Source organism: Carettochelys insculpta, chromosome 3, assembly GCF_033958435.1.
Source record: "Carettochelys insculpta isolate YL-2023 chromosome 3, ASM3395843v1, whole genome shotgun sequence".
In the NCBI taxonomy this organism is placed as follows: domain Eukaryota; kingdom Metazoa; phylum Chordata; order Testudines; family Carettochelyidae; genus Carettochelys; species Carettochelys insculpta.
This window is the reverse complement of record NC_134139.1, coordinates 164,883,001-164,904,086: the sequence shown is the minus strand read 5'-3', so window position 1 is coordinate 164,904,086 and position 21,086 is coordinate 164,883,001. Positions and strand designations below refer to the sequence as shown.

Genomic DNA, 21,086 nt, shown 5'->3' with positions numbered 1-21,086 from the left:
GAAATAACAAAAAATGTATTTTCTATTACTTTCATTCCCCATCTGTGGTCCACAAGCTTATTTATTTATTTTCTATATTCAAAATTTCCTATGCTCAAAATTTTCTTTCTGTTCACATAATTTCTTTTAAAATTAAACATTAACATATCAGATCTTCAACTATTTTATGTTCAAGTACATTTTGCATTCTTAAGAGTTTCATTGTAATTAATCACAAGGATGGTATATTTTGACTGTTTTTAGCACGTGATTTCAGAAGGATTCTTTTAAGGAAACAGGTAAATCATGGTATGAATACTTATACCAGAAACAGTACCCATTGCTTTTTTGTATTTCAAGCTGTGTTAATAAACTTTGGTAGTCATAAATCTGTGTTACTATTTATGGGCCCATAAGCTTCTGTTTTCACAAACTGTATGTCCTTAGCTCACATGTACAGGTTGAATATCTCTCATCCGGCACCCTTGGGACCTAACCAGTGCGAGATGAGAGAATTTGCCAGAACACAGGAGGTCAGTATTGTCTAGCAGCACTACTAACAGTTCCATTGTTTATTGGGCTCTTAGAAGATATCTAGGTGTAAATTACAGTATATAATAGCACAGAACATTGAGAGCCAGGATGCATGGCTGGAAACAAACTTCTTGCGACCACAGGAAATTTGGCCGCACCCATTATAAGTGGTCATCTAGCTAACTAAAATCAAGCTGCATTACAGATGTTGCCAGACAAGAGTGTTCCAGATTAGAGAGATTCGACTTGCATTATATTTGATGATAGTGTCAAGTCCAAAAACAAAAAAGTAGGACGACCGCAGCTGTCAGAGCCTCCAAAATGTTATTTTTACTCTAATGTCTAATGGCTGGTGCCCAGTGCCTACCCGTGCAGTGGTTTGCACGTCTTTGTCAGATTTGAATTTGTGAATGCAAACTTGCTTTTTTTTTTTTTTTTTTTTTTTTTTAAAGAAAACCTTAAACACATGAACCACTTCCTCACTTCATGACAACAGTGGAATCTCATGTAACTTTATTTTCCCTTTAAGATAGACATGTCAATTGGCAAATTAGTGTCTTCAAACATCTTTTTAATCTTTCATTTTATATACTTCCTGATAACATTTTTGTAATTTTTATATGCAATATAGAAAAAAAGCCGAGCATTCGTTAGGTATTTTTCTCGTTTTGTAAATATATCGTGGCAGGATTAAATCCTAAAGCAATCATTGTGCTGCTGCAGCTAGTCTTGTGCAGTCATTCAAATGTTTTCTAATCATCAATTTGTCCACCACTTGACTTTTGATGGTTTTCTTCCAAGACCCTATTACAGTTGTGGCAAAGAAAAATCAGATGCGGATGTAAAACTGCCAAGTTTCAACCAGCAGCTGAGGGAGATTTGAGAGATATTGGAAGGAGTGTTGAAGTAATTAGTGCACTTACATAACACACAACCAATTGCCATCATCTACATATATGCCAAAAAAGGACTTGAGCACACAACAATAATCCCTAACATTGCTTTGCAAACTCAGAACTCAAATATATAAATTAATCTGATAAAGCTGGGCTGGAGGAACAAAGGGCTGCAGGATCTGCATTCCTCTCCCTCCATTAGCTTGATTTAGGGAGCACTAATATCAAGATTTCAATATTGTTCTTACCTGACGGGTATAGCATCAAGCTCAAATTCAAAAGTTCGATTAAAAGGCCAGTGTGGAAGTGCCACGTCTTAAAATCAGATTTATTAGCCTCCAAAGGTGTCCTGTATGTAACTCATAATGCCCCTTTCAGTGCTCCGCTCTGGCTGCTGCTTTCTTAGCTATGCTGGAATTAGGTAACAGAACACCATGGCCGTATCTGCACCATCCCAAAACTTCGAAATGGCCATGCAAATGGCCATTTTGAGGTTTACTAATGAAGTGCTGAAATACACATTCAGCGCCTCATTAGAATGCCAGCGGCCGCAGCACTTCGAAATTGCCGCAGCTTGTCCAGATGGGAGTCCCTTTCAAAAGGACCCTGGCAACTTCAAAATCCCCTTATTCATATCTGCTGTTAGGAATAAGGGGATTTCGAAATTGCCGGGGTCCTTTCAAAAAGGACCCCCATGTGGACGAGGCGCGTAGCAGCGAGCTACAGCAATTTCAAAGTGCTGTGGCCGCCAGCATTCTAATGAGGCACTGAATATGTATTTCAGCGCTTCATTAGTAAACTTTGAAATGGCCGTTTGCATGGCCATTTCAAAGTTTTGGGATAGTGTAGACGTAGCCCATGACTATCAAAATGGGAATACTATCAAGTCTGTAGCTGAGGGCTCATGTTTGTATGACAGCCTGAGAAATGCCTTTCTTTCTTTGCTATTAGCCCTGTGAGTGCATCTCCCCATTACAAGGAGCACCTGCAGGGAGTTCGTGGTTCTGTCTCTATATTTATTTTTTTCAGCGCTGCTTGGTGCCAGCTACTGGCCTGCCACACCCCATGGCAACAAGGCAGTTGTGGGGGTCATGCTTGTATAAGACACCAAGAAACTTCTCAGTGGTTTACATTTGTCCGTGTATCTCCTTTCCTCCGTCACAGGTGCCACACAGCTGGGGTCTTCCCTGCACTCTGCCACATCATGTGGGTAGCCGCTGACCCAATAAAAGGATGTGCCTGCCATTTGGTGCTGACCATGTTGCCAGGCAGCGCCATGTCCTAGCTTGTGCGTGTTTAGGGCTCCAAGGGCAGGAAAGAATTTTGGGGACTTGCAGCCACCGGAGGGAAGTCTCCCCTGGTAGCTAAGATACTCGGGGGGGGTGGGGACCATTTCAGCTGGCTCCCCACTGAACCTGCCCCCCTCCCCCGCCTCTAGCAAGGGACCAGTGGTGCTTCCAGCCGCCAGGGGGAAGTCTTCCCCAGCAGTTAAGATAATTGAGGGGACTACTTCAACATTCCCACCAGCTCTGCAGCTGCAGACCACAGCATACGCACACATGCGCTCGCACACACCCCACCACCACCACATTCGGGAGCTTGCTGTCCATTGCAGACACCTGCTGGTTTGATGTTTCTGTTATATATCTTTTCGCTAACATTTCCTATCTATCTTCATGCTTTGACCTCCTCAGAAGCACAGCGGGGAGGGCTAGTTGAGATTCCTGTTTCCTTTATAAGTTCAGTGTATGATATTTCACAGCCATCACCCATGCTGGCAAGGTGTGGGTAGTGAAGAGGAAAGTCCAAAATCTTTTTTCCTAGACTTTGCTATCCTCTGCTAACTTTGAGAATACCGTCTGGGAGCCTGTATTATTTTCAGGGCTCAGATGCCATCCTGGAAGCAGGGACAGTCAGTGGATGGCCAGTTGAGAATACAGCCCGTGCACAGAAGCCTTATAGTGTACCAGAAAGCCAAGGACCTTTTCCTCAGCAAGTCAATAGTAAACCTCCCACTGGTTTCAGTACGGCCAGAATTTCACTTAAAATGCTTTTTATCAGAGTTCAAGCCGAGCAGTTCATCAACACAAGTAATTTCCATATGGCGAAATGATAAACTTCCATTAGCAAATGTGCAGAAAATATTAGTTTACAAGACTGGATACCCAATTTGAATTTAAAATGTCTTATCTTCTAGATAAATTAATCTCCCTGATAGTTAATTTGGTGCTGCACAATTAGAGTTACAGATTTTGGGGAAGCTCACTACCTTCCTTTCCTCTGCAGTGTTAGGAACTGTTAAGGTGTAGATTCCACTTGTTGTAAGTCCTGATTTGAAGGCTTCTGCACAGTCTTTAAAACGGATTTGTTCTTCTTTAGCCACAAACTTGTTCTTGGCTGCTAAAAATGAAAGACATTGAAGAGAGGCAAGATGATAAATAGCACAAATTACTAAAGAGGCCTTCAAAACCTGTCTTTAAATTCACATGCTCTTATGACAAATTTACCATGATGTGGTAGTAATAAATGGCAGTGATGAAGGAATGGTATATTGACTTTGCTGTCCTTAAGTATGTTTCTTGTCCTGTCCCTGCTGGTAGAAAGCATTAGAGGATATTCGTTTAATATGCTAATAGTGTGCTTCTTCATACTGAGATACAAATATAACTGCGTGATAAATGTAAATTCCTTTATACCTTTTTGCATGCTTGAATAGAATAACATAGGCATATTTTTTTCCTCCATTTACGCAGTTTCATCTCTGAGAATTTGACACCATACACAACTACATGTACATCTTTTCATATACCTTGTGTAAATACAAAGATGCCTTTATGTTGACCTTCAGGTCAGCAAGATATCTTAATCATAAACAAGTTTTTTCTGAAACTGAAATCAGTTAGTATAGTAGCTTGGGATGGGACAAATGCAGCTTCTTTACACCACAAAGGATGTTCTTTTTGTCAGGCTAGAGTTCAAAACCATACTGCTGTTCTGGATTAAAGGCTATGTTCTTGGTTGCAGAGATGAGTCTCTCCACAGCAATCTATATACGTGAGGGTGCACTTGTCAGATGTTTCAGTTAGTCTGCAGCATTCAGCAAGAACACTTCTGTGTGTTCACTGTGAAGCTGAGGGGATTGTCAGTAAAGATTCCTCACTTCTGGAATTTGTTAATGTAAAAAAAAAATCTCTGTTCTTATGTGTGGTCATGTTTTAAAGTGCAATCTTAAATGTATCTCCTCCTTTGTTAAGGAAGGGTTTGAAATTTCCTGGCATTTAGTCCCCTAGTTGATATCTCTGTTGGATTGTTTTGGGGCTGTTTACTATGTGGGGACATAGAGTATGTGATCCCTGTTTTTTATTCAAAGAGAGGACTGAGCCTGCACACTACAAGCAACCTGTAAATGTGTGTGAATAACACTTGCACAGCTTTGTGTTCTTTTCAGCTTGTTTATCAATTTACCTGATTACAGTTAGTTTACGTCAAATATAAAAAGAACACATTCAACTTTATAATTGTTTTTCCACACTCTGTTGTTTGTAAGCTAGCTTAGAACCATTCCCTGTTGATTTTGTCTTGTTGGCAATCGCTGTTTTTTCCGCTCCAGGTTAAGTGGTGCTGCAGCCAACATTGACTTTGACTTGTTTATTTTTTGGTTCACTAGTGTAACAGATAATATCAGCAGTAATGTGCACAGCTGCAGGAGCAGTATTCAGGGCAATACTCTCAGGTGTTTATAGGGATAAAATTTGGGGTTTGGTTCCTTTAAGAAGTTGATAATCGTAGTATGTCTTCAAGATTTTTTTAAAAAGGTTTCCCTATTTAAAAATTCATTGCTTGTATTTGCATTTCGCAAGCTGTAGGTCCAGTGCTGCGAAGTGGAGTGCAAACTGAAATTACTACAAATCACTTAAATGAGACTATTTTGATTATTCTCAACATTTCATTCCGCTAAGAGAAACGGGATAAAATTAAAAATAAGGTTAAATTTTTAAACTCACTTGCAGAAATCGTATATATTGGTAATTAGGAAAAATTAAACATAATTTTAATATCCTTTTTAATTGCTGTGCAGAGCCATCAATGTAATTTATGTGTTGCAGAAATTGTGGATGGAGTCTATAAAGTTGATGCCCATCTTTATTCAAGAAAGTACTCTTACAGCAGTTTAAATGTTAATTGAACAATACATGTTTAGAATGCACTGGAAACTTTTCTTTAGCTACAACTTTTAAAACAGGTAAAACTATAGGCCAATCCAATTTATGGTAGCTAAATGTTACAAGCAAATTTGGATTCTGTGGATATTGTTGAACTGAGAATATTGAAATCAGGCATATTGTGCTTCCACTTGTACTGAAAACACTTGTTTTAAACTGTTCTAGTTTGGTTATTTCAGATGTCATAAATTTAGAGGCTATGCATACTGCATATTCCAAGACTCTGACAACCAAAGTAACAAAAGGTTCTGTAGTCTGGTTTAGAAATAATGTGCACATAGTTACAAGCTTCAGCACTTGATCAACACACTCCTCTCCAAGTACGATTAGGGTAGGACATGGAGTGGACAGATCTTGACAGCTATGGTGGGTATAGATGGGTGGTGCCAGGCCCACCAACAAGCCCAGCAATTCAAAACTGCCTGGATTCCCAGCCATTGTTATGGCCAGAGCCCAACAGTTCTGTGAGCCCCCCTGGCTAGGGGACATCAACTGCTGAGTGCAGGATTGCCAACTTTCTACTTGCATAAAACTGAATGTCCCCGCCACACCCTTATTCTGAGGCCCCATCTCTGTGCCACTTGCCTCCCCGCCCTCCTTCACTCAGGCATTTTTACTACACTGGCTCAGAGGGTTGGAGTGGTTCAATGGCGAGTCCAGAAATGAAGGGTTTAGGACGTGGGAGGTGGCTCCAGCATGAGGCAGACAGCTAGATGCAAAGATGTGTGTAAAGGCTCTGGCTGGGGGTGTGGGCTCTGAGATGAGTCTATGAATGAGGTTTTTGGGGCGCTGGAGGGTTCTCTGTGCTGGGCCTCAGGGGTTCAGAGGATGGGTGTGCAAGCTGCAGACAGTGTTTACCTCAAGTAGCTCCTAGAAGTAGCAGCTTGTCCCCCCTCTGATTCAAATGTGGAGGTTTGACCAGTGGGAGCTGTAGAGCGAGCTCTTGTGGTGGGGGTAGCATACAGAGCCCCCTGCCTGCCTGTATGTGCTGGGAGGGGGACATGCTGCTGCTTCCAGGAGCCTTAGCCCTGCTGTGCCACCAACAAAAATTTAAGCAGCCCAGTCAGCAGTACTGACCAGAGCCACCAAAGTCACTTTTCAAGTGGGCATTCCAGTCAAAAATCAGACACTTGGCAACCCTTTCGAGTTGTGTGGATTCAGTAGATGGGGAAGGCTTGGGAAAATTCTGTGTAGAGTTCCTAAAGGTGTAGTTGTATGCTGTCTGTGAGCTGCGGTAAGGGAGCCTTATTGTGTTCTGGTCCCCTCATTTTCAGCTGCTTATCCTGGTTGTTACTGCTCAGACCTGGAGAAATGAAAGGAGAAGACAGCAAGGCTACCGATGTTTATAAAGTTCTTGCCGGCAGTGACCCTAAAGAAGTGAAACTACAAACACTGCTGGCAGCCCAGCTGAATGTGCAAAGATCCAGCCTGGCCCAAAGTTGTTTGATGGGGCTGCCAGATGGGTTTGTGCCATGTGAGAGACGTGACACTTGGCATTCCTGTTGGGTTAGACTACTAGGAACTGATCTGGCAAAAGCAATATAACTCACAGACACTAAAACAAGGTATTGCTGAAACCAGATGAGTGGGCTTAAATTATATAGTGAGTCAAACAATTCACTGATGCAGAATTTAAAGACAGTACAATACGTAGATGCATTTTTGAGGTGGGGAGGGAGATGGAACATGTACGGTTACACCAAGTTCTACTCAGCTGATGTAAGAGTATTGATAGTTCACTTACAGTTTGGTGTAGATATCATAGTAAGCAAGTTGTGAACAGTCTCCATCAGATCATGTTGCTGTTTTTGCAGAACTGAATTGTTTACCGTCGCTGTGACTAACTGTTTCTCTAGTTCTTCTATTATAGAATTTTGTCTAGATAATAGTACTTGAAGTTGATCTTTTTCGTCTTTGATTGATTGCAGCTGAAGTGTGTGCTTGTCTTCCATATCGAGGACTTTTTTTTCTAGAAAGCTAAGAAAAGGAATGCAATAAAGGTCAATTCAGAATTTTTGTTTTAGATGAATATTACTAAGCCCTTTATAGAAATTATTTTCCATCTCAATATATTTTTACTTTGATTTCCTCTAAGTGGATTCAGCAAAGAGTGTCATTCATGGAATGTCATGCAGAAGCTATGAACTGAGTTTAGTTTGATATAAACTTTGATGTATTATGTAACTATAATCTGTCAAATAAGAGAACATCTTTTCAGCCACCCTATAATATGTTGAGTATAGGTAGTTCACACCATCACAACTCTTCTGTGTGTTCCATGATACTTCAGTAGTATGAAGGGAAAGATATATTTTCCCCTTTGTGGATGTAAAAGGAAACCAATCTCTCTTGAGAGTAGCACAAAAATCTGACATGAAACTGATTTAAACTAGAGTAATGAATACTGCTGTGAATAATACTAATTTTCTCTTCACTAATTTAAGGAAGAAGCTAGACCTTTATCATTAGGATTAGTGAACCAGTTAAAGATCAGATCTATTCAACTTTCTATTTTGTCTCTGGTTTTTTAAATAAATACTTCTTTGGCCTGAATAAATGCAAACTGGTTCCAACTATTGTATTTGGAAAAGCTATAACTATACACCCAAAGCGTGCTTGTTACCTTTTCTAGAACTGGAGAAGTAGAAAGTTAAAATACGTAACTTGCTCTGATGTTGGTCAAATTGATCTTTTCTTTTTTTTTAAACAAAAAGGTGTTTTATTTTGTGTTTTTAAGGGATGAACTGAGTGCTGAAAAGTTAAGAAATAACACTTCCAGTATTCAGGTAGTTCGTATACATTTCAGTATTAATATGGAGATCTCAGGTCTGGTAATTGTCGTAAAATCTATAGTGACATTTTAACAAGTTAATATTTACTTTGTTCTATTGGGTAAAGATTCTTGATTGTAGAAAGCTAGTAGATAAAGCCTTCAGGGACCATACACAAATATAACGGGGCAGTAAACACAAATGTCCAAACATGTCCGTCCAACTTCTTTTCTTAAGCTTAAGTTTACTTGACTAAAAAGCGTATCTCACATAAGGTTCTAATTGAAAACTATGATTCTGACATAGAAGTATTCTGTTATTGCTATTTTTAAATTCAGCTCCAAATTGTTTACTATTTGATAATAAAATGAGCTACTGAGATTTGACTCATATTAGAAGCTAGTTTCATTCCTCTCAGAACATCCTTCAGAGATATACCTTTGCTGGGCAGCCATTGGATATGGAAAAGAGCATGGATAATGGCTGGATTTTAATCCAAGTTTTCAGCAAATTGAAAGGTTAGGAGCCTGGGGCTTGATAGATGACAGGGAGCTTCCTCCTGGCTGACAGATTAGAAATGGTAGCAGTAATCTGACTGTGCACCTGGGTAGCTCTCTGCTAACTGACAATAACACAACTTTACTTTTAACTGAGGTAAGAGTTTGGCTGGGTTAGACTGCATTGTATATTGTCCTCTAACCCTATAGCTTGCTCTGGTGGGCCTTGAGTAGAATTCATATCTTGGTTGCAGTTAAAAGATTTGGAAAGTTTGTCAAGAAGGGTTCAATTCTCAGAAGTGATTTTGATTCTAAGAACCCCCATGATACCAACTGGCAAAACCCTTCAATGCCTATTGCTCTAAAAAGGTTAGGCCTGAAAACTCTCTACTACTAATAGCAGTACCACTTTAATGGTATTAATTCATAAACAGTGTTTTGTAAGTAACAGAGAGTAAGCCATGCTAGTCTATACACTATCAAAACAAAAAGCAGTCAAGTAGCACTTTAAAGACTAGCAAAATAGTTTTAGGTGAGCTTTCGTGGGACAGACCCACTTCTTCAGACCATAGCCAGACCAGAACAGACTCTATATTTAAGACACAGAGAACCTCAAGGTGAGCAAGAGAGTTCATAAGAATTCGGTACATTAACACATGGTTTAAATCGTGATGGGAACTTTCTGAGTCACTATAGGGGCTCGTCTGCATACTTGGCTCAGTCTAATTCTTGATCTTCCCCCCCCACCCCTCCACTCTCTGATTTGCTCACCTTGATTATCTTTTTCTGATTTGTCCTCCTTGCTTACTGTTTTTGGTTCTCTGTGTCTTAAATATTGAGTCTGTTCTGGTCTGGCTATGGTCTGAAGAAGTGGGTCTGTCCCACGAAATCTCACCTAATAAACTATTTTGCTAGTCTTTAAAGTGCTACTTGACTGCTTTTTGTTTTGATAGTGTTTTGTAAGGTATCAAATGAAAGCCGGAGACGTACGGGTCATTAATATTTGTGTGAAATATGTGTACTGACGCTGTATGAAGAACTATGTGAACTTTATGAAAACGTTTTCAAGTCTGTCTCAAAGCAGAGTTACCATGCAGGTTTTCCGCCAGACCCATAGTGTATATTCATCTATCCCTGTCTCTCATGTAAATTAAGCATGATAAACAAAACACAATGGGAGCTGTTAGCATTCCAAGTCAACAGAGACTTGTGAAGTCAACAGGAAGGGAGAAGGCAGGAAAACAAACTGCAGGGAGGAGAGGAAGAATTTTATCTGGGAGTGCATCGTGAAAGGATACGCTTCAGAGTTTTACTGGACCATCACTGATGGACAAGTAAGATGTTTTGTTACCCATCAGAAAATGGAGGGAGCACTGGGGTGGTTATTTTTGTATCCATAAATGGTGGTCATATGGGTTGGTGACACTGGGAAAGATTGCTTTAGATGGCAAATTACTTTCAACATGGAATTTAGCCTCTTAACTTTAGATGCTAATAAGTGTTATACTTTTGGTTTGCGTGTATCCTTTCTGTTTCTAATACTTTTACTCATCATTCGTTCGAATTGTTGAATCCTTGTGCTTTGTTAATACTTATTCTCATTTTTATTATAAATATATTTCAATTCTGTGGCATTCAGCAGAGTGCAAATCCTCAGTTGACTTAAACAAGCTGTGAAATATGGCATTCCATTTGGGGACTGCAAACATAATAATTTCTAACAAAACAAACAAGCAGTAAAGCAGCATTTTAAAGACCAACGAAATAATTTATTAGGTGAGCTTTCGTGGGACAGAGTGTCTAGTGACAAGAACACTGAAGTGGGATGGTTTTAGAAGGGTTCAGGGGCTGAGGAATACCTATTATCACCTGGAAAGCAAAATAAAGGATAGGAGAGCCTGAGGAAATTGGTGTTTGTCAGGGAGCTGATGATCCAGGCTCTCTAATACTGAAACTGAGGAGGAAAAGTGGCAAGGTAAGTTAGTCTTGAGCATCCCCCAAGGAAGTATCACGGCACACTTGGGAGCTTCTTGGTATGTCCTTAAACCACTACAGCACCATTAATGCTGTCTATACTGGGATTTTATTTCAGTATAGCTGCTTCTCTCAAGGGTGTGGATTTTTCATACTCCTGAGAAATACAGCTATGATGTTGTAAATTGCCAGTGTATACCAGCTGTCTCATTGAAGGTCAATGGGAATTAGGCTGCTAAATGCCTAGTCATTTTTGATTATGGGATTTAAACTCTTAAGTCACTTAGACACATTTAAAAAGTTTACCCTAAGGCAACGAGAACAGCCATGAGTTTTCCCATGAAGGTAACACCTGAGGCTGCCCAGAACTGTTTAATGAAGATGTGGTTTCCTGTCTGCCATAGGTTAAACCTGGATATCTTATATGGCTATGACCTTTATATTCAGGCTGTTTAGTGGGGAGAACATACTACTAAGGCTGCGTGTCCTGTGTCTGCGGTGAATTCAGAGTTGATGCTGGCCAGTTGTGGTTTTATGGTTCTGCTGGGCTAATGGGTTCTGCAGGCCATGCAGAACACAAGGTTGATAAGACAGCCCTCTGCCTGTGTTTTTATGTATATTGGATTGAATAAAGCTTGGCCTTTTTATCCAAACAAGCTTTCCAGCCCATTCATTAGCTGTGGGCTATCAGATATCTCTAAAGATCATTCTAACAAAGGATCCTGTATGTTCATTACAAGAACTGTCAAAACTGTCATGGCTTGATAGTTGTTTGGTTTCTTCTTTAAATGTAAGATTTCTCTTGCAAAACAATACCATAAAATGCATTGCTGAACCCATTTTAACTCTTTCCAAATAACATTGAAAGAGGCAGGGGTTTAAAGTATTTCATAAAGTAAGCAGGCAGTAGATTGGCTGTGTGTGGCAACATTTTTACAAGCAGCGTTATTGGTATCATCAACCTGAGACTCAGAGAGACAAGGAGGGTGAGCAATATCTTCTATTAGAACAGCTTCTGTAGGTCAGAGAAACATGATTTTGAGCTGCACAAATTCCTGAGGTCTGGGAAGGGTACTCAGTGTCACAGCTAAGTAGAAGGTGGAACATTTCATTTAGCACGAGTAGTTAGCACTGGTGTTTTAAGGAACCATCCATAGTGAAGTGGCCATTTACATCACTGTAGTCATAGGAGAAAAAGTGAGTTACAGATTGTTGTAATATGCCATAAACCCAGTATCTTTTTTTAAGACTTTTTTTTAATAACTAGCAATGTTATAAATTAAAACTTCAAGGCTCATCTTTTGAAGGTACTGTGCTGATTTCCTTTGAGGATAAGGACTGATAAGGCAGCTTATAGGGTGGGTGCTTTGTGAAAAATGTTCACCAGTAAGTGATATGATGCTTGTCTTTTGCCATTTTCCTGTGTCAGTTCATTCAAGAGCTTAGTGACTGTCTGTCTCATTTCACCCATAGTTATTGTTGGGGCATTTAGTGCACTGAATGAGGTGTATCACATGTGATAGGCATGTATAGGACCCATAGATTGGGAAGGGTGGTGCCGTGGGGGAGTTGATCATTGTGGCAGTGGAGGGATATCAGCAGTTTGTATCTGTTATTCTGGAAGGTGCCAGGTGCCACTTTAAGTTGGTGTGCCCTCATCTGTTTTTATGTTAGTCGTAGTAATGTTTTACCTTAGCCCTAAAGATATCTGAGCTTCTGCACATTTATGGCATTGTTTTTCTAGTGCACAGAGCAGAAATCATTACTGAAACAAATTTTGAACATTGTATAATAGAATAGTAACAGAGAGGAAGCCGTGCTAATCTATATACTATCAAAACAAAAAAGCAGTCAAGTAGCACTTTAAAAGACTAACAAAATAATTTATGAGGTGAGCTTTCATGGGACAGACCCCCTTCTTCAAGCCATAACCATACCATAAGAGACTCAATATTTAAGGCAATTCTTGACTCTCCCCTGCCCACTTCTGTCCCTCTGTTCTGATTTGCTCATCTTGATCAGTTTTTTCTGATTTGTCCACCTCGATTACTGTTTTTTGGTTTTCTGTGCCTTAAATGTTGAGTCTGTTCTGGTATGGCTATGATTGGAAGAAGTGGGTGTGTCCCACGAACGCTCATCACCTAATAAATTATTTTGTTGGTTTTTAAAGTGCTACTTGACTGCTTTTTTGTTTGATTGTATAATAGAATGTGTATCTACAGTGAGGATCTGAATTTACAACAATATGTTTTTGCTTTGAGGAGCAAGAATTCATGAAAAAAACCTAATCATTTATAACAACATTACAGGAATCATTTTAGACGAGAAATGTTTTCACTGGGGGGAAAAATATTAAAAAGGACAAATTAGAATACTGGAGAAGAGAGAGTGTTACCTGTTTTTTTCTTGCAACTTATTTATTTCATTGGTTTGATCTGAAATCTGTTTTTCTAATTTGTTGGTTGAAAGAGAGTGTTCCAGAAGCTGAAGTTCAAGTCTTGTTGTCTGATTTAATACCTACATAATAACAAAGTTGAAAACCCAGGGTAAGTTTACTGGATAATTATAACTTGTTTTATTCTAGAATGACTATTTAGCACGTGTAAAAAATAAAACAAAAGTACATACTTTTGTCATGTAATCTGAAAGGTATATATGTACACATGCATACATATACTGATTTGGGAATGAATGTATTAATAGGAGTATAATGGAAAATGCTCAGAACTACAGTTGGCTTTTTTACCATTAAACAAATACATCATAGATTGTTTCCACTTATCTTTATCCTGAGGAATGTTTTAGCGGGGGTTTGTAAGCCACATTTGTGATTTTGTTGCAAAATTACACTCTCAGCTTTGCCTTGAATCTAATGCAATGGACGTAAATAGTATTTGAAATGTATTGTATTTGAGCTTAAAAAAATTGTTATGCATACGTAAAGCATTTTCTTTTTCTATGAATGGGTGAAATAGGGGCTGTGCTGGAGTCCTAGGGAATATTGCCTTTGATTTCAATGGGACTAAAATTTCACGTGTCCAGAGCTGAAATGAGAAAAATCATTTGGATTGAAGAGTTTACCATGTGACACAATTTTTGATAGACTTATTCCATGGTTTGCTTTAGTGCATTATTTCCTTATCTAAGTTCCTATTCAAATTTATATCTACCAGTGAAGAAACAGTAGTATTGTGATGTGACGTGGAAGACCAGTTATGCTTTGTTACATTACATTTTTATGTGTGTTCTCTAGACAATATCAGTTTTCTATTTTAGAATAGCTATTTTTTAGAATAGCTTTTTTAATTCATTAGAATTTGGCTTTAGTTGACAGGAAGAATTGATTACTCACATCCTTCATGTTGAACAGTCATTCAGGACATGATTTCACACTTAAGTGTAATTGAGAATTATTGCCAAAGAATGAGTGTCCTTGAGAAAGCAATTGTTTGGTTAACCTCCTTATGTTGTTAATTAAGCTTTTAACCTAATCACCTATAATTCCATGGAGGGAGAGAGAAAGTTGCAGTAACAATCTTTTTCCTTAAGCAGAACCTAGTTGGGTAATTTCTGTACATATTTTATTGTGAGTGGATAAAAAATATCTTCTTAGCAAGGGAAAAACACAGGGATTCTTGAAATATGATGCTTCTTAGTAATAAAGCCATCAAGTATACTTTACTTGTTCTGAATAGAACCATCAGTTTACCATACAGAATCAAGCAAATATATGTAGTAGGTGACAAATTATAACTTCCAGATAATTACATAATGTCTATAAATAGCAGCATGTGCCATGAATATTTGATATTTGTACACTTTGCACTAATGAAGCATAATATAAATGCTAAATATTTTAAATATCTGCTATAGAAATGCATATCTATATTTTTCCATCATGTTAACAGAAGCTACAAATTTCATGATGCTATTTTATTTCAATCCAGGATTCATTCTTATATATCTTACAGTACAATTCAAAACTGTTTGAACTTAAAATAAAAAAGTTTTGATTTGTCTGCTTGCAGAAAAAATGATGTTTCAGTTAGACCAATAATTGAGGCACCTTTTAAATTCATTCATTTTGAAAAATGTGCATGGCTTCTTTTGTGATATGGTAGGTCTTTTATTTTTGAATAATTGTTAAATTGTTTTGTATATAGAACAATGGAATAAAAGAAGGTATATGGTTATTCAGTAGTGACCATACTTGTGGATGCATTTTTCTTGAGACTTAAACCAGTTTGGAATTTTGAAAAGACTTCCCACTTGTAGTATGGGAACTTCTCAGTTTCTTTTAAAAAAAAAAACACAGTTGAAGTGGAACTTCCACACTGGAGTCAACTAGAAAAAGTATATCTCCTTTTTTCCAGTAGCTTCCTCTAATTCCTCAGCCTTTCTCCCACTCATTTAATCTTCTGATGATTTATTCCACATTGAAATCATAAATATGTGCTTCTGGCATTCTTGTCTTATGATGTAAATGACTGTAATTATCCTTGATTCATTCATCCTTGATTCTCACTACAGCATCCACAAGAGAAAAATAAGCTACAATGGAGGACACTTAGGCTATGTCTACACTACAGCGGTCTGTCAGCAGACATTTCTGTCAGAAGATATCTTTCAACTAAACTTCTGTTGGAAGATTGTGGCCAGACATGAAAGCGGGTTGCTCTGTCGATTCACTGTCAACAGAAAGTGGCCAGATTGCCTGGCCACTCTCTTGACAGAACAGCCAACCAGAAGCACAGCAGACAGGGCTGTCTGGTGTCCCAGAAGCCCTGTTTGTCTACACAGGTGTATCTCCCCCACAACTCCCGGGTATCCACATTGGCTTTCTGTTGACAGATTCTGTCGAGAAAGGTCTTCGTCTGAGGGAATGGCAAAACGCTGTCGACACAAGTGCAGTGTTCTGTTGATTTACTGTCAACAGAACAAATTTGTAAAGGGGACAAAACTCTCTAGTGTAGACATAGCCTTACTGATTAGGAAAAAGTAAAAAATATGCAGAAATAAGAATAATTTTACAGTATTCAAAAGCATCGAAAATCATTTAATAAATCGAAGCATGCCCCCATCTCAAAGAAGATAAAATTCCAGTTGAGTTGTGACCTTGAAAATTTGGATGTCAATAATCAGGAAGGAGGCATTTTAGAGGTTACACAGAAGATCATATTATTCAGTTTAGACTGGGGCATATTTTGGCAGCTTTAGGTGTATTATTTGTTTTAAAAATATGCAGCTAATATTTTAAAATTTCCGTATTACGATATTCCCCTGTATGGGTTGCTCCAAAGCAACTGTTGAAGTCCATGGGAATCTGAAATTCATTACTTACTTGAGCTTCAACATCTGTTAACTTTCGGGTTTGTTCCGCTGTTTGATTCAGTAAATTTGTGCGTATTTCAATCATGACTGCAGTCTGGTTCTGCACTGCATTTTGCTGAATCTCTACCATTTCTTTCTTCATATTGTCTTGGATGTAATTCTCCATCTACATGGGGAAAAGACAGAAGATAATTGCTTTCTTTCCCTTTTTTGTTTAGGAATACAGACAACATGCAGTCTAGGTTGCTGAATAAATTTTCTTTTAAACCTAGTCTTTTTAAGTAATTTCCCTTAACTGCTTACATGGATTAGGTCCACCAGAGGGAGTAATTGCATGAGTGTATGCCAAGTCGAGGATCTTATGACCACCAGAGTTCTAACCACTATATTGTGTAAATGTAGACTTACTCTGAGCAGGTATAGAAATAACAGAGGTTAAAATGCTGGCAGCCACTTTGAAACTTGTCTGCGCTAGTACTCCAACCAATGTTACCACCAGAAGAGCTGTACCAGTGTGTTAGTAATTATGGAAGATTTTAGAAGATGAAGGCCCAAGAGTTTAGTCACCTTCCTCTGTCAAAACTTCAAAAATAATCTGAAGAGCATTTTTTTTACCTGAATGATTAACAATCAGAGAAGTCCTATTTTGTATGTGCACATGTAAATATACATAGGCATGCGTGCGTCTGCGTTTTGTTTGTTTTGTTTTTTTACTTAGTAATGTTCAAGAGTCTTTCAACAAACACAAGAAACGTAGGGTGAGACATTTTAGTTACTATAAACGCTGCAGCCCCTCTCAGCTTTTTATTATTCACAAACTTTATAAGCGTATTCTCTGTTCCATTATCTAAATTACTGATGAAGTTATTGAACAGAACCAGTCCCAAAACTGATCACTGCGGAACCCCACTTGTATGACTGTGTGCTATTTATAGCTACTCTCTGAGCATGGTGATCCAACCACTTATGCACCCACTTTATATTAGCTCCATCTCAGTTCCCAAGTTTATTTATAAGAAGGTCATGTGGGACTGTATCAAATGATTTACTGAAGTCTAAGTTTATCACACATCTGCTGCTTCCCCATTATCCTATGAAAGAAAACTATCAGGTTGGTTTGACGTGATTTAGTCTTTACAAATCCATGCTGACTGTTACCACTTTACTATCTACTACTTGTTTGGAAATGGATTCCTTAATTATTTGCTCCATTATCTTTCCTAGCACAGAGGTTAAGCTGACTGGTCACTTTTGAACCTACCTCCTTTTCTCCAGTATTCGCTATGCTAGGCATGCAATCAGCATCAATCATCTTGGTGAAAACTGAAACAAAGAAGTAATTAAGCTCTTCTGCTGTTCCACATGGTGTTTTTCCTTTTAATTGAGTAAGAAGCCTACCCACTCCTTGGTCTTTCTCTTCCTTCTAATATATTTGTAGTATGTTTTCTTGTCACCCTTTGTGGCCCTAGCTAGCTTGAGCTCATTTTGTGCATTCGCTTTTCTCATTTTGCCCCTACATCCTTAAATAATCTGCATCCTTTGTAATGTGACCTATTTTCCATTTTTTTGTATGACAACTTTCTGATTTTTTTAGATCACTCAAGGTCTCCTTTTTAAGCTGAGGTGCTCTCTTGCTCTACTTCCTGTCTTTTCTATGCAGTGGAATAGTTTGTTCATATGCCCTTAATAATGTCGCTGAAAAACTACCAGCTGTCTTCAAATGGTTTTCCTCTTAAACTTGCTTCCCCTGGAACCTTGCTTACCAACTCCCTGAGTTTGCTAAAGTCTGTCTTCTTGAAATCATTGCCTTTATTTTGCTATCCTTCCTCCTACCATTTCTTAGACTCTTTGTCTATTATTTCATGATCATTTTCACCCACGCTGCCTTCCACTTTCAAATTTTCAACCAGTTCTTCCCTATTGATCAAGAACTTTTTGTCTAATCTGTACCCTGCTCTATTACTTTCCCAGCAGATGAGTGGCTCCTTGAAGTCCCCTATCACCATCAAGTCCTGTGACTTTGTTAGTTGTTTAAAAAAGTATCATTAATTTCTTCTTCCTGCTTAGGCGATCTGCAGTAGACTTTTTCTCTGACATCGCCCTTGGTTTTTTACCCCTTTTAACCTAACCCAGAGACCCTCAACAAGACTATCTCCTATGTCCGTCTCAACCTCAGTCCCAGTGTATGCATCAGAAGGGTAGCCATGTTAGTCTGTATCCACAAAAACAATGAGAAATCCTGTGGCATCTCATAGGCGAACAGATTTTTGGAGCATAAGTGTTCATGGGCAAGAACCCACTTCATCCAGTGCATGTAAATATATTTAGACCTGTCTCTGGAATCTCCACTACATGGATCTGACGAAGTGGGTCGTTGCCCACAAAAGCTTATGCTCCAAAAAATCTGTTAGTCTATAAGGTGCCACAGGACTTCTTGTTTGTTTGTTTTTTCCATTTTATTATATAAGGCAACACCGCCTCACTTTTTTCCCTGCCTGTCCTCCTGAGCAGGATGTAACCTTCTGTATCAATAGTTCCAGAAATGCATAGTAGCCCACCAAGTTTCTGTGTTACCATGTCATAGTTGTTTATTTACGGGTTTTCCAAATTCTTCCTGCTTATTCCCCTTATATTCCTGCATTAGTATACAGATAGCTTCTGATTGGCTTTTGCCCCCAGTTCTCTCTTGTCTCTTTTATCTCTACTGTTACAGCCCGTGTTCCCTGCAAATTCCCAGCCATCTCCCAGGTCTCCATGTTTATGACTTGCTGGTGGACTTTGGTCACCTACCACTATTAAACCTACTTTAAAGCCCTCCGCCTTACTGATTTTCTCTTTTGAGTGGAGATATTGGTAGAGTAGCCAGGGATCTTTTTTTTTTTTTTTTTTTTTTTTTTTTAAACCAAACCTGGTAAAAGCAACTCTGGCCGCTCCAGTCAGCACAGCTGACCAGGCCATTAAAAGTCCAATGAGCAGCACAGTGAGGCTAAGGCAGGTTTCCTTGTTGCCCTGGGTCCATGCAGCTCTGAGAATCAGCCAGCATGTCTCTGTGGAGCCTAAGCACAGAGACAATCAGGAAAACTTTGTGCACTGCCCCCATCCCAGGCACCACATCCAGTGGGATCTTTGGGGGTGGCACCTGCAGGCCTCGGAACAATACAGAGCCATCCCCTGTGCCTCACAGCTGGAAATGCTGGTTGCTTCCATTAGCAGTACTAAGCCGGGGCAAGCAAGAAACCTGTCTTAGACACACTGCACTACCAAACAGGAGCTGCATGAGATGAGGTAAGCACAGCCCAGCTGAAGATTGCACCCTGAACCCCCTGCCTCAAGTTGGAACTCCCTCCCTCATCTTGACTCTCTCCCAGATCCCATGTACTAACCCCCTGGCCCAGCTGTGAGTCCCCTCCTCACCTCTTGCCCCAGTCATTTGTCTGTTCCTGCATGCTGAACCACTTGGTTTCAGCACGGAATGTTCTCCTGCACCCCAAATCACTCATCCCTGTCCCTAACTCAGTGCCTGCACTCCCTTCCGCACCCCAATCCACTGCCCCTGCTCAGTAAAAACTAGTGAAGGTGGGAAAGAACAAGCAATGGAATGAGAAAGGATGGGGCGGGGCAAGGACAGGGGTGTTCATTTTTTTGCCATTAGAAAGTTGGCAACCATAGATATAGGTCACATAGAATTTTTGTTTCCTGAATGGGGGTGAGTCATTTTGAATCAGCCTTTCAGTTTAAACATCAATGAAGGAACATTCAAAGTCTGCTTTCTCTGAATGGTTTGTATTAGAAGTTACACTTTTGGCAGACATTTTTGCTGGTAAGTTGGATCCTGATTTGGCGAGATGCGTAATCATGTGATTAATTACACTGATGTAAGTGGAATTAGTCACATGTTCAAAGATAGACACATGCTAAAGCAGGTCGTTAGTTCACTAGCATATTTAAAGAAAGAGGCATAAACACAAGTGAAACTGTTCTTTTTCTTTTAGCGAGTATTTCTTGAATTTTTAAGTATCCATTTCTGGGATGAAAGTCTGTTTAATTATTTGGATTTAAAGAAAAAGACTTTGGAACCCTGATGATATAATCTGTTAATGAGCTATTATTGTAAGGCAACATGAATCACCAGAGAGTATGGCATTCATGTGAACTTCAAGAGTGAATATCTGCAGTGCACAGAAAAGAAAACCTGGGATACCAAGTTATAAGAAAATGAAATGTTAAGGCATTTTTCCTTTGGTCCAGTCCCTTATTCATTTTAACATCATAAGTTTACCATTTCTGTGTTAAAATTAAAACTATATTTGTCACCATAAGGAATCAATGAAATTCCTTTAAGAATCCAACAAATTTTGAAAGGTTCATTCTTAATAATCTGACAATGCTAGACTCGGCCTATAGATTCTTTAATTCAAAACCATTTACACAACCAAATCCATGGTCCCTGAGACGAAGAGTTGGACTCTTTTAAATGAACTCCTTAAAAAAAACACTTTTTTTAAAGGTTTTCATACCATATGAATTACAAAAAGTGCTCTATCAGGATCTCAAGATTTCAAAGCTTACATGAGTAAAATAAAGAAATAAAATCTTTTTCCTTGAGGATCGGAGAGGTTTGGGGCTCTATGATGAAACCTGTTAAAGAAAGAAAAGGAATCTGGTATCTCTGAATTGCATTTCAGAAACTTCTCATGCTTATAAAAGCATAGAGGCATTTATTAAGAAGAAAAGAACACTTGACATGTTTGCTTTAGGGGCATGTGTTTTCCCAGTGCTTTTGAATTAGAATTTAACATCTCTCTCAAAATCTGACATCTTTATTGGATTAAATATAGCACACAATCTGATGCTTTTTTTTTCTCTCTCTTTACTGCTGCT

At 38.9% G+C, this 21,086-nt stretch overlaps 2 protein-coding genes across 3 annotated transcripts in view; one reads left to right on the top strand and one right to left on the bottom strand.

Moving 5' to 3' along the window:
• The window catches only part of MCPH1 (microcephalin 1), a 227,980-nt gene that overhangs the window by 101,223 nt on the left and 105,671 nt on the right, over positions 1 to 21,086 (top strand). The gene's annotated exons all lie outside the window — the stretch shown is intronic.
• ANGPT2 (angiopoietin 2) overlaps positions 1 to 21,086 on the bottom strand; it is a 71,511-nt gene that overhangs the window by 18,425 nt on the left and 32,000 nt on the right. Inside the window, exons 2-5 of one of the 2 annotated variants that reach the window (XM_074991179.1) lie at positions 16,216 to 16,371; positions 13,270 to 13,391; positions 7,377 to 7,609; positions 3,679 to 3,809 (exon numbers count right to left, since the gene is read on the bottom strand). In XM_074991179.1, coding sequence (XP_074847280.1) covers positions 3,679 to 3,809; positions 7,377 to 7,609; positions 13,270 to 13,391; positions 16,216 to 16,371 — 642 coding nt within the window. The remainder of the gene's footprint in view (positions 1 to 3,678; positions 3,810 to 7,376; positions 7,610 to 13,269; positions 13,392 to 16,215; positions 16,372 to 21,086) is intronic. The other variant, XM_074991180.1, reaches the window with a different exon arrangement.